General features: G+C 41.3%; 1 protein-coding gene across 1 annotated transcript; it reads left to right on the top strand.

Moving 5' to 3' along the window:
• The first annotated feature begins 570 nt into the window (after positions 1-570).
• On the top strand, positions 571-13626 carry ZRANB2 (zinc finger RANBP2-type containing 2). The gene is made up of 10 exons (XM_082484313.1): positions 571-693; positions 1032-1084; positions 1217-1325; positions 2633-2715; positions 4719-4795; positions 5893-6030; positions 6917-7089; positions 9299-9385; positions 11107-11271; positions 11799-13626. Exons 1-10 carry the CDS (start codon positions 638-640, stop codon positions 11860-11862), a joined length of 1005 nt encoding a protein of 334 aa, XP_082340439.1. The 5' UTR covers positions 571-637; the 3' UTR covers positions 11863-13626.

The following is a 13626-nucleotide window of genomic DNA, read 5'->3' as shown; positions in this document are numbered from 1 at the left end:
ATCCCACTGAGAAACCAGTCTGAACATTGGGTGCTCTCCCGTCTGGGAAAATGAGGCCTTATTTAATTTGTTTCTCATTACGTATCAGCAACTGATGATTTCTCTTTTACTGAAAGTGTACATGCAGCGATTTGCCGGCACGCTTTCCTGGTGAGGAGCCTTGGCAGTTCTGTCCCCGCCATGTTGGGGGTGCCAGAGCCATACCAACCGCTGGAAGAAAAAAAGCTGCCAGGAATAAATGAGCTCCTGTACAAGCGACTGTCACACCTCCGGGGCAGCCGAAGGCCGGCTGCCGACAGGCCGAGGCGCTCCCCCCTCCACCGCCCGCCCTTTCTCCTCAGGCACAGCCCGCCCATGGCAGCCGCCGCCGGAACGCACTGCGCATGCGCTTCCGCGGCGGCCCGCCGGCCCGCTAGGGGGCGTTTATACTTGGCGCCCTCTCCCCGCGGCCGGGCTGAGGCGTCCATGCCGCTGCCTGACCAAAATCCCGCCCGGCGGCGGCTCGACTCGCTGCCGCAGCAGGGGCGCAGGCGCGGCGGGCAGCCCGCCCCGCGCAGGGCCCCGGTCCTCTCCCGCGGCGGCGGCGCTCGGCTCGGCTCGGCTCGGCTCGGCTCGGCCCGGCCCGGCCTGGCCCAAGATGTCGACCAAGAATTTCCGCGTGAGCGACGGGGACTGGATCTGCCCCGACAAGAAGTGAGCGTGGGCCCGACCGCCGCGGGGCCCGGGCTGCGGCACGGGGCGGGACAGTCCCGCGGGGCAGCGCCAGGGACGGGGAGCAGCCGCCGCCGGCTCTCGGGGGGTGGTCGGCCGCTCTCCCGCCGGGGCGAGCTTCCCTGACGGCTCTCGACCCCCGTCGGGCGGCCGGTTCGTCACCAGCCCGCCCCGGGGCCGGACTCGGCCTGAGAAACTTGGTGGTGTAATTCGGAGCAAATTCCGTTTGAAATAGAAAGGCGTTTTTCTTCAAATCTCGTGTGTGTGCCTTTCCCAGCGTTCAGTTAACCTGCGTTTTCTCTTTCTGCTTTTATTTTCAGATGTGGGAACGTTAACTTTGCTAGAAGAACCAGCTGTAACAGATGTGGAAGAGGTGCGTATCTGAGATGATATATCTTTTTCTCCTCGTCCGTTTCTGTCTTTTTAAAAGAAAAGAGTATTAAACCCCTCTAAATGATCATAAAGCAAGATGTTTGAGAACTGTTTGTTGTCTTTTCTTTTCCAGAAAAAACGACAGAAGCCAAAATGATGAAAGCTGGAGGGACTGAAATAGGAAAGACGCTTGCTGAAAAGAGTCGTGGCCTCTTCAGTGCTAACGACTGGCAGTGTAAAACGTACGCCTTTCTGAAAAATACCGTGTTCTCTTAGAGCCACACAACACATCTGCAATACAATGCTTAATTTTGTCAGTATAAATTTACTTGTACTGATGAGAGAAGAGCGATCAAAACTCGCAGCTATTCCACTAGTAGTGTTGTGCTGTGAGGGGAGCATTCGTTTTCATTTTCTGGACAGCATTTACTTAATTAATGTGCCTGGAAAAAGATTAAAAAATTAAGAGTAGAAAGGTAAAAGTTTGTTTTTTCTTTGATGAGATGAGACACTTCTCAAGCGTGGAAGAAACACGTAGGTGGAAGTAACACCTTCATTGCAATGTGATATTTTGGTGTTAACATTCACTAAATGTTTAATGAGGAAAGTTTAGCACATACTTAAATTCTCAGATGTTTCTCCAAGCCATCAGTTGGGAATATTGAGATCTAAATTAGAAAAGGATTGCTTCAGTAAAATGCTTTGATTTTTGAAAGGTGCTTTCAGATTTTTCTGGAGCACTTTTAAGGGTTTCAGTCTTTGCTGGTTGAATAAGCCATCTGACCAGTCAAATCTGAATGGTTTTATTTTTTTCTGTCAGAACTTAGCTGTGTTCGGCCTGCTGGGTTTCCATTTGCGCTGTCCTGCAGCGTGGGATGGGCGGGTTTCCCAGGCAGCGCCGTGGGTCCCGGTGAGGGAACCCACTTGATGGCACAATTCAGGATTGTCGTGACTTTCCAAATTCATAGCTGGGTTGTGTCTTACCGGCCTCCTCCTCTGGTCTCTGGGCCTGCGCAGCACCCTCATGGTAGTGTTACAGAGGGGTGAAGTATGAGTGGCCTTTTAGGACGTTCCAAGATAGAAATGCAGTAACGGAAGCATACAGCTGCAGCTGTGCATGGGTGGATGACAGTGGCTGATCATGAGCATTATTCCCATATCATAAGCTTCTTCGTTAACTCCTCTGAACTGTGAATGCCACTAGTGGAGAGTCATGAGGAATTTCAACACTTTTTATGTAGTCTTGCTTCCGTCTGCCTACCTGTTAATTTTACTTCTTTCCCCTGGATTTGTCCAGTGTGGTCGTCTTCCCATTGTCCTTGTGCTGGTGAAATACCCACAGGCTCTCTTGCAGTTCTTTGTGTCTTGCTGACTGTTGGCTTTGGAGTTAATTGGGTTGTACTAGTGACTGCAGGTCACTGCTAAAACTTGGCAAATGCACTTTTATGGGTGTGTTGGGGTTTTTTTTTAAGTCTTGCCTCAACACTTAAGCTTTATGATTCGAAATAAAATGTTTCTTATTTCTTTTTTGTTCTTTTTGCCTCTGAAGATGTGGTAATGTGAACTGGGCCAGAAGATCAGAATGTAATATGTGTAATACTCCAAAGTACGCTAAATTGGAGGAAAGAACAGGTAAGATCTATATGGCTTAAAATACTCAAATTACTGTAAGACAACTTCTTTTTATAAATCGCAGTGTAATTTAACTAAAGGGATTGTTTTCACAGCAGAACTAGCAAAGGTGAATGATTTTCCATGTGTAAATAAATCTGTAAGTTCTTAGACTTGATTGCTTTTAGTAGTGTGTAAAGTATGATGGTTTCATTTGGAAAGACAGCAAATACTGAGCTTAAACTGTCACTATATTTGATTTTGATACTAAGATGTTTGGAAGGAGTACTGCAAGACTTTATTAAACTCTGAAAGGTCTAGTGTATATAGAGTGTCTGTCTGCAGAGGACCCAGCAGTCACAAGAACAGTGTTTGAAGGCTGTATAGATTAGGCTGTTATCTCTTAATGAGGTTTGGCCACACTGACGCATTTTAAGTTCCTCCTGCATTAAGAATGAACCCAGTGGTAACTGGAACAGAGGATATCCTTACACTGCGGTCGTAACTATTTATACTGTTACCACTGCAAATGGGATCAGGCAGAGAATTTAATGCATAGCATGTAACATTAATGCATATAAAAGAAGCATGGAGACGAGCACAGAGCTTATTCAAAATGAAAACCAATATTAATATTTAATTATGTTTCATATAATTAAATATCTTTAATATTTAATTAATTTTTCAAGTTCTAGTGTCCTTCAGAGTGGATTTGCAGTCATGTGCAGGACACAGCATGTTGCACACACTTGCAGTAAATTACAAAGTTAGCTGAAATTCAAATGAGCCATTTGAGTTTTCAACTCGCAGGATAAAAAGGAATAGAAAAATTCTTAAGGCAAATCTTGGCAGTTGTACAGGTCTGTTTTATTCCTTTTTTATTCCTCTTGCTCCCTGAGGATGTATATACAAGTTTATGTCACTGTAATTGCGGTGCGGGAGCAGAGTGGCATGCCCAGGCAGGAGGCCGTGTGCATGTAGGACCTGGCTGGGGCAAAGGGGCTGTAGCAGCAGCAGCAGCTGGTAGAGCGGTTAGCCACTGTTGCCCCCACCTCTCTTTTCGCTGCCCGCTTTCCTGAGCTGGCTGCCGGCAGCTCTCAGAGGTAGGATTTTGATCTTCGAGGACAGGAGCCTTTGGTCTAGTCCCTCAGAGACATTCTTGTGTTTTTCCACACCAAGGCGATTGTCGGGCACTGCAGCCCCACCGGAGCTCCTCAAGGAAGCTGTTTGCTCAGCAGGGCTATGCTATAATCCTGAGAATTTTTTTTTCCTCATTCTTTTAAACACTATTGCTTCTGTGTTGTTTGTGTGTCTTAATCCATTTTCCCAATTGGGTTCCTGAGGAACTATATTTAATAAGTATGTGTGGGAACAATTCATGTTCCTCTTGAGATCATATCTGGGGTCCCCAACAGCAGAAGGACACGGTCCTGTTGAAGCAGGGCCAGAGGAGGCCACGAAGGTACTGCGAGGGCTGGAGCCCCTCTGCTGGGAGGACAGGCTGGGAGAGTTGGGGGGGTCAGCCTGGAGAAGAGAAGGCTGCGGGGAGACCTCAGAGCCCCTTCCAGTGCCTAAAGGGGCTCCAGGAGAGCTGGGGAGGGACTCTGGATCAGGAAGGGGAGCCATGGGATGAGGAGGAATGGTTTTACGCTGAAAGAGGGGAGATTGAGATGAGATATTGGGAAGAAATTCTTGGCTGTGTGGGTGGTGAGCCCCTGGTGTAGGTTCCCCCAAGAAGCTGTGGCTGCCCCATCCCTGGAGGTGTTCAAGGCCGGGTTGGACGGGGCTGGGAGCAACCTGGGCTGGGGGGAGGTGTCCCTGCCCGGGGCAGGGGGGCGGGACTAGATGGTCCCTTCCAACCCAAACCATTCTGTGATTCTATGATACTACATTCGTATGGCATATATTGATTAATCCATTGAAGGCTTCCAGAGCCTCTGTGAAAGTTTATTCTAATCTTTGTGCTTAATGTAGCCAAATTTGGTGCAGCTCAAGAGTTTGTCTTGTTTTACCTCTTTTTAAAGGATACGGAGGAGGATTTAATGAACGAGAGAATGTTGAATATATAGAACGCGAAGAATCAGACGGGGAGTATGATGAGGTAAGATTATGTATATGTATTACCGTGGAAGACGGGTATTGTGTGATCTGTGTTTAGGATTCATACATTTGCACTTGGTTTCCTTACAGGGAAAGGTGCTAGGCAGAAATATATCGTGATGCATCTTTCTGTCAAATGCCCAAGTGTGAAAGTTTTGAACTGAAAGTGAATGGATCTGTTTTGCCTTTTGGGGGGTGAAAAACTAAGAACGAGTTCAAATTAAACTGGCGGTGTGGTTTAACCCCAGCCGACAGCTAGGACCACGCAGCCATTCACTCACTCACCCCCCACAGTAGGATAGGGAGAAAAGGGAGAAAAAGGGAAGAAAAAAAAAAAGGAACCTTATGGGTTGAGATAAAGCCAGTCTAATAGCACAGTAATGGAAGGGAAAATAATAATAGTGGTAAAAGAATATACAGAATAAAGTGATGCAATACAGTCGCTCTCACCACCCGATGATCGGTTGCCCAGCCCGTCCCAAGCCGCGACCACAGATCCTTCCTTGCCCTCCAGCCAGGCCCATTTATATACTGAGCCTGGCATCTCTATATTCCTTGGGCCAGCCTGTCCTGTCTGTGCTCCCTCTCTGTTTCTATGGGAAGATGAAAAAGTCCTTAATATAAGTATTACTAACATGTATTGTTTTAGTTGTTGCTATCATCATTATTCTCATACTAAATCCAAACCACAGCAGCTACTAGGATGAAAATTAACTATCCCGGCTGAACCCAGGACACTGGTACAAGCCGAGTTGGTTAAACTTCTTCCGGAGCTGGCTTCAGGGTCATGCATTTATTTTCAGCCGGATGTTCAACGCTGTTTTATAAAGATATACCATAGACACAAATATAAAATGCTCTTCTGTTAAATTCAGATTTCCATGAATCTTGTCTGTGGGCACTAATCGTATCTAAGACAAGCACATCTTTAGAAAGTTTCTTGTTGCTAACTGATGTTTCCTGATAATTCCTCTTCCCTTTAAGCAGTACCTTATTCGAAATTGATGTATATTTATTTTCTCATAGAAGTTTTATCAAAAAATGCAGTTGGAAATTACTTTTAATTAAATCGCATTCTAATGGAATACAATTTCTTAGTTTGGACGCAAAAAGAAAAAGTATAGAGGGAAGCCGGTTGGTCCTGCATCTATCCTGAAGGAAGTAGAAGATAAGGAATCTGAAGGGGAAGATGAGGAGGATGAGGATGAAGATCTCTCCAAATATAAATTGGATGAGGTAGCGTGTTTTGCTTTTTTTTCTAGCAATTATTTTTTAATTATTACTACAGTGCTGTTTAGTATTAGTAGATAAGGTTTGGTCTGTATTTTTAGCTGTCTGTAGAGTCATGTAGAGGAGTAGCTATCAGAATAACGGTGCCTACAGCTTCTGTAAAGTATGTGCACAAACTGTTTTTGTTCTAGAGATATATATATAAATGCATTCAAAACTGTGTAATTTTTTTTAAACCACAGAAAATTAAAAGCTTATCTGAGATCAGAATCAAAAACTTGAGATTTTTATTTGGGACCTTTATGGTTACCATATAAATGGAGTGTTCTTGAATTTTATCCTTAGCCTTTTAAAACCACGCCTGATTTATTTTTTTATAAAATGGAATAAAATATTCGGAGATTTTTTCATCTTTTCTGAAATACATGATTATCGTGTATTGGATTGTCCACATCTTTGGACAGCTGTCCTGCCGGGACAGACACGTGCATATGCTTACTTTTAACACAGCAGTCCCCCAGTTGTGCATATGAAACATGTCTCTGCAGAATTATGCTACAGTTATAGAATTTGAGTCTGAAAGTTCTTCCAGGCACTCATTTAAAGTAACTGGTAAAAATGAATGTCTGTATTTTCATTAATTTCATTAACTAACAGAAAATGGGACTTCAGATGGGTGTTTTGCAGGCTTTTTAATAGTTTGCTTTGAAACGCAAATTTTCAGTCACTCTTTACTCTTAAAATTTTGGGATCTCATTAAATGCACAAACAAAAGCATTTTCAAAGGTTGAAAAAAGCACAAAATAAACCATAGGATAAATAAAAAACGCTAACTGAAGAAAACGATCAAAGTATTTCTTAGGGATTTTTTTGTTTATCTGTGTTTTTTCAGGATGAGGATGAAGATGATGCTGACCTTTCAAAATATAATCTTGATGCCAGTGAAGAAGAGGACACTAATAAGAAAAAGAAATCCAATAGGCGCAGTCGTTCTAAGTCTCGATCTTCCCACTCACGATCTTCATCGCGCTCATCCTCTCATTCAAGCTCAAGGTCTAGGTCCAGGTAAACGGGTACAGGTCAAGGGTAACGCCAGGCAAAATGTCAGTATCTAACTTCTTTATTTACTTTTTTTTCTTGATTGCCTTACAGTTTTAGTTTAATAATGTTAACAATTTTATGTACAGAATTTACGCAGGTAGATAATGTTCTGGTCTGACCTTCTGTGGATCCTCAGCAGGGAGGCTTCATGTGTCTTGTTGCTTGTTTTAGTAAATTTAAGTTGATATTTCAATTGAATCCTTCAAATAAATTTAAAAGTATAACTTTCAGTTTTATTTTTAGGCTTGTTGGCCGTATGTGATTCAATGGGTGAACTTTCTTTAGCAACGTTGGGTAGAGCTGTTGAACAGAGGCAGAAGGGTGGTATTGTTCAAGTGGGAGGAAGTGGCAGGAGAGGGCAGCGATGATGCAGTCCAGACAGGTTCAGTGAAAGGACAGAATGGAAAATATCCTGGAAATGAAGGCAAGAAACTTGAACTTAATTTGGCAAGCAACAAAGCTTCAAGTACGGTGGCAGTGTTGTCAGAGTAACACTGAAGGTTTATATTGGTCATGGGACCGCAAAAAAAGTCTGCTGGGTAGATTTAAGATCTGACGTTATTATTTAAATTCATTAATATATGAACAATTCAATACATGTTTTGTAATCATACGATGTAAATCACGTTGTGGCTTTTTAGCTGCCTTACAACTAATACAAGGATGATACTGATAGGATTAAGACCTCAAATCAGTACTAGCTCATGGGGCTATACATAAAGTTCATATACATAGCGTTCAAGTTTCTTCTAATCTTCCTAACTGTGTAACTGCACCTCTCTGCTCGCACCGCTGTGGTCGCTGCCCAAATTCTTCGGACCCTCGTACTAACCAGGTGTCAGCCACTGTCTCTGTTTTGTCTTTCTCCCCATTGCTATCATGCTTTTTTTCATGCTGCCTCTTCTATGAGAAATTACGTTCTTCACACCACCTATTGTCAGCCTCCCCACGCCTTCAGAGGCCCTCGTGAGACGGGTGTTTGCCGCATGGTTGCGAGGAGGAGCACTAAGTGAATAGTAGTGACTAAGCTGAGCGGCTGTCAGCAATTTTTGTAAATGAAGTGAGGCGTGGGGCAAGATCCTTGAGGAAGGGGCTGTATTGTCCTGTGTGAGGGTAGTATGCAGCCAGCGTGGGCTGCGTTTGAGTGCAGTTCTTGGGTTTAGGGGTGGGAATGTCGAAGAAGACAGAAGAGCTTCATCTGCCCATAACTTTATTCCTTAATTCACAAATATTAAAAAGTGGCTTGTCACAGCTGAAACTTGCTAGGGATCTTTCTGTTTTCTGTTGAACTTTTTGCTTCTAGCTACAGATTTCATTGGAAATACCAGTTGCCATTTGCGGATACTTCTTTGTGTTTTTTAAAAAGGTTTAAATATATTTTCTAGTTAGCATGTGTTCATGCTGCTTTTGTTTTGCACAGTAAAATGAAAAAGCCATGGCAACAATATATGCCGGGAGACTGACAACACATATATTTTTCCTGAAAAGATTATTAGAATTTGATTGCAATGCCTTCTTTTTACAACAGTTACTGCAAGTCCGCTACCATTTTCACGTATCTCTTGTGGTTTGTGCCTTAAAGAAAATCCATCAACATGAAAAATTTGAAAATAATTTTGACTAGTAACAATTAGAGTTAGGTATGTCCGTATTTTAGCCAAGAGTTAACTACTACTTTATTTTTAATGCAGGGGAAAATCTTTACTAAAATTTGAAAACTGCTTACAAAATGTGTGTGCGAACTGACTTGGGGAAAATTTGACCTAATTAGTCCTAATCCTGTTACGTACTCTGCTTTTCAAAGAAACTGGTTTTCAAGTTAAGGCACAAATTAAAAGTTAAGGCATTGATTTCATGAAATAGTTAGTAGATATGCAGTTGTTTCATTTTGCCAAATAACTGCAGTCCTGTTTAGTTTTTGTGCTTTGATTGAGGAAATGTAATAAAAAGCTGACTTCATAAATTTTTAACGCACTGTCTTACTATGTTAATGTTTCTGTTTTAAATTGTACTGTGGTAATACTGGGGGAGTAAGAGGAAATTGTCACTTCTTTAGTGACTCTAGGCCAAATTGTGTTGATGCACCGTTGTCTCTGCTGCTAACAGTGGCAGTTATTCTGCTAAATACAAGTCAGGCACTGGAAAAAAAAAAAAATCTTCCATGTTGTTTCAGGTCCCATTCAAGAAGTTCTTCCAGTTCCAGATCAAGATCTCGTTCCAGTTCCAGAGAACACTCTAGATCTCGTGGGTCGAAATCAAGGTGAATGAGGTAGCACTCTCTCCTTGCAGAGAGAAAAAAGGGCAGAAGAACCAACCGCTTGTTGATTTCATCGTAAAATTATGCTGGTCAAAAAACATTAACTCATTTTTATCTTGGAAGTCAGAATTCCCGGGGTCTCTGCACGAAGTTGTTGCCACTACAGATGTATTTCTTGGGAATGCGAGGTTTTGGTTGAAGAGTTTAAGTCTGATCTAAGCTAGACGAGTGGACGCCACAGATCTTCACTTTGAAGGAAGAAGAATTTGAATGCATGTTTACTTGCTTCAGTAATTTTTGCTGGTTTTGCTGTTTCCACTTTGGCTACTTGATGTGGAAGAACATTAGAAAATATGCTATATTTCTGGTTTTGTCTTTAGCAATAACGTATCTAACTTCCACTAGATAGTGCTGCCATTACCTTTATAAGCCTGGGGGGAATGCATAAAAATGTTGATAGTAAATCATGTGAGAAGCTGACAGGAGTTGGAGGTGGCTGATGTTTTCTGTATAGCAGTTACTGAGCTGTGTGGGGAAGAGTAACAACATCATCTGAGTTCCTTGGGGTGTCCTGGCACAGGCATCCCGTTGGTAGGACTTTCTTTTTGTGATGGCACGAAGAACTGTCCCGTCTCCCAGCATGCAGAGAGTCTTAAAAACTGTAAATAAGGAAGTTTGAGTTGGGAACGCCAATCACACGTGGTGGCACCCCCCTTTGGTGGCAGAAACATGCTGTGGGTTATCACGTGAGGGTCAGCACAAGATGGAATCCGTGCTTTTTTAGGGGGAGAAAAAGGGGTGCCTGTGCCCTCACTAGATGCTGGAGCGGCTCATCAGCTCAGCAGGGTTATTTGTGTGTGCCACATGGCATCCACCGAGTGTCCTCAGTGTGTTAGCTTCTGTGAAATAGGACTGCTTTGTTATTTACAGTGAGAACCCTGAAAATATTTTACCAAGAGTGTACACTGTGGTGGCGTGTTGGTTTTTTTTCTTTAATATCCAGCTTACTGAAAAAAATCCTGTTAGGTGTTTTTATATAATTTTGGAATTACAGTTAAGGACTTTCCAGCTCTCTTACTTTTTCCACAAATTTTTTTTCTTGTTTTTTTTTTTTTTTAGATAACCGAAGTGATTTTTGAGTGCTTGTAAGTGAAAATGGTTATTTTTTTTTTTAATGCCAAAATGGCTGTATTCTATGAGGGTGTTTTAAAATATTTGGGCTGTTGAAGGTCTTACTCTACCCAAATTTGAGATTTGTAAGTACACCTTCTGAGGTTTTTTACTATTCTAGTAAGATGAACACTACTTTACAAATTTCCAGTGTGAAATATCCATTAATCTGTGGTTTTTAAGCCATTTTGCTTTGTGAATTCAACTACTGAGGAAGGTCCTCATATAGGCTGCTGCCTGTCCCAAACTCCCATCGCTTCCTTGTCAAAATACGTCGTTCTGGTGAATGCTGGAAAGAGGTTTCCAAACCATTGGTGGTCTATATATCAAGAAACACTATTTAGCAAAATTTATTAAAAGAACTACCACGGCAGTAGAAGTCTCTATTGGCAGATAACTAAGGAGTAAGTATTAAAGCATCCGCAAATTTATTTGATAAAACACAGATGTAAATAGAGTAGTGAGTGTTCATGAAAACTGTCTCTTTTTGTTCTTTCTTTGTTCTTTCTATATTATACCAGAATTAAATCTGATTTATTTCTTAATCAATAAAGATCCAGCTCCAGGTCCTACAGGGGGTCTTCCACCCCAAGAAAAAGATCTTACTCAAGCTCTCGTTCATCATCTTCCCCCGAGAGAAGCAAGAAGCGAAGTCGTTCTAGATCTACTTCATCTGGTGATCGCAAAAAAAGACGATCGAGATCACGGTCACCCGAAAGGTTTGGGTTTATGTAGAATAAGAATGGGTGTATTTAAATGTGTGATTTTTTTTTTTTTTTTTTTTTTCTGAAGGACTGAGGTTCACTGGGAAAGAATTAAATCTGATCAGTTATTCTGATATTAAAAGTAGTTTTCTCACTTCCCCTACTATTACTTTCTATTAAAACCTCTGTAATTGTTTCCCACCGCCCCTGCAACGAAACTTCCTCCTGCTAGAAGTACATTCCATAGAAAGACCTGAGTCACCATTCTTTCAGTGTCTGAAAGTGTTAACCTGAACATTTGTTTTCATAAGTAAATATTGCATTTAGAAATTGTATTCTACTTTCAGTGTTAAACTTACATTTTTAGTGTTAAATTCACATTCATGACCTTAAAGTGGTTTAAAGTTATTTCTATAATCTTATAAGGCCCCTATCAGATATACTTGGCTTCCAGCTATTATATGATACAGACTACTCAAAGTGGATGCTAAAATTAATTTCAACTTATTTCTTTGCATGCTTTCTCCTCTTATATCTTACAGACGCCGCAGATCATCATCTGGATCTTCCCATTCTGGTTCCCGTACAAGTTCTAAAAAGAAATAATGTATTAGAGCTCACATTTAAAAAACAAAACAAAAACAAACAAAAAAATCCAGTCAGTGCATGAGACATTTTTAAGAAGTTGGTGTCTTACTTGGTCAGAAGTGCTAAATCTGCTAGTAGAGGTGCATGTCTGTCCTTGCTTTCTGGAAAACTGCAGCTTTGTTCATTCATCAAACAAAAAGTGAGGTAGCATTTTAAGCCATAAACTCCCCAGAGGAGGTGTAAAGTTTTATTATTTGAGTAAGGGTTTTTTTTATTATTTTTAAAGACTCAGGTACTCAATTCGTGGCGCTATTACATGTGTGAGCAGGCACAGGTTGGATCCGATCTAATACAACTCTGCGCTTCACGTGACAATTACGAAGAACTATGAGGAATATAGAGCCCGTGAGCTTTCTGCATCCAACTCCTGAGCTCGTTGTTTGTAACTCCTATGGGACCACGAAAGATTAGTGTAGCTGTAGGGCTGGCGTTACCCGTTGGATGACAGTATGTAGGTCTATTTTTTTTTTTTTATTATTATTATTTTTCTGTGTTGAAGTAAAAGTATAGACAGATACCCCTCTTTCTCTTTAGCTATGCTCAGTGCAACATAGCTGTGAAGTACCCAGTCCATCATAGGAATCTGTAGAGAGCGAATTAGACTTCATTCCTTCGAAGCGAGGCTGTTTGAGACGTTGGGCACTGTCCTCTCTGTTCCTCGAGTGCCTGTCACTGTAGAAATGATTTGCTGCAGCCAGCAAAGTGCCCTTTCTGCAGTGGGCGCTGGCTACGGTATTTTCACATGCGTGGACCCCGGACTCTGCGATCCTTTCTTAGCAAAGCGTCACTTAGGAACTACTCTTGAGATGGAGGAATATGGAATTAGCTTCTTGGAATCAAGTGAAGCTTCTGCAGGCCACCTGTAGAATTCATTTGGGGCTGACTAAAATTCTCAAGGTATCTGAATTTTATTTATATTTAAAAATGAAAATTAATAAACTGTGTAGAAAGTTCTGACATCTTAAATGTGTTCTTCATCAATCATTCTTTTTCCCTTAAACGTAATTTATGGCTTAAAATGCTGTATTGAATCTGTTTCACTAGCAATATCACATTAAAACTTGGTCTCTCTTGAGCTCCGTTTGGTTAAGAAAGGTTTAAGTATCTTCAGTGCCATCACAAGGTAAGTATGTTAAGGAAAATTCTTCTTTTTAAGCAAGCAAACAGCAATATATCTATTGATTTCAGTAGTAAAACTTCCATATTTGACCGCTGTTTTTTTTTAAATGAACTGCACAAAAAACAAACGGAGCAAAATTTAACAACTACATTCTGCTTTCCTTTTTTTTTTTTTTTTAAGACACTTCTTTTGGACTGGTATATAAGCAAAATGTTTTCGGTGTAGAAATATTTTGATAATCTTTTTGCAGAAAAAAAAATGCTCTGCAGTTTCTTCTTTAATGCTTTCTTTTCTATCTAATTTCAATGCTAAATGTGTGTAGATTGCACAAGAGCAGGTTAGTCTTGTAACTGTGCCTCTGACGACTTCAAAGTCCAACTACTAAATTGTAAAAATCAGATCTAATAGATGCTATGTTGTTAGCCTTTGGTTTTTTTTTCTTGTGCTTTGTATTGAAATTGTTGCTGTACTTAACAGATGAAAGTTTTTAAATTTAGCAAACGATAGGCTACAGACAAGGAAAATTATGGTTTCATTTGGCTTAGATAAAATGTAAGGCAAAATGATTCTGTAGACAAGTGTAAATAAAACCTGTGAGTCAA

Source organism: Vanellus vanellus (genome assembly GCF_965231255.1).
Source record: "Vanellus vanellus genome assembly, chromosome: 5".
Taxonomy (NCBI): Eukaryota; Metazoa; Chordata; class Aves; order Charadriiformes; family Charadriidae; genus Vanellus; species Vanellus vanellus.
Note: the sequence above shows the minus strand (reverse complement) of the source record. Positions and strands in the feature narration are given on the sequence as shown.

Coding starts and splice junctions, on each gene's coding strand:
- ZRANB2 (XM_082484313.1), top strand. CDS start 638: ATGTCGACCAAGAATTTCCGCGTGAGCGACGGGGACTGGATCTGCCCC. Junction 694..1,031: donor TGGATCTGCCCCGACAAGAA/GTGAGCGTGGGC, acceptor TTTTATTTTCAG/ATGTGGGAACGTTAACTTTG. Junction 7,090..9,298: donor AGCTCAAGGTCTAGGTCCAG/GTAAACGGGTAC, acceptor ATGTTGTTTCAG/GTCCCATTCAAGAAGTTCTT.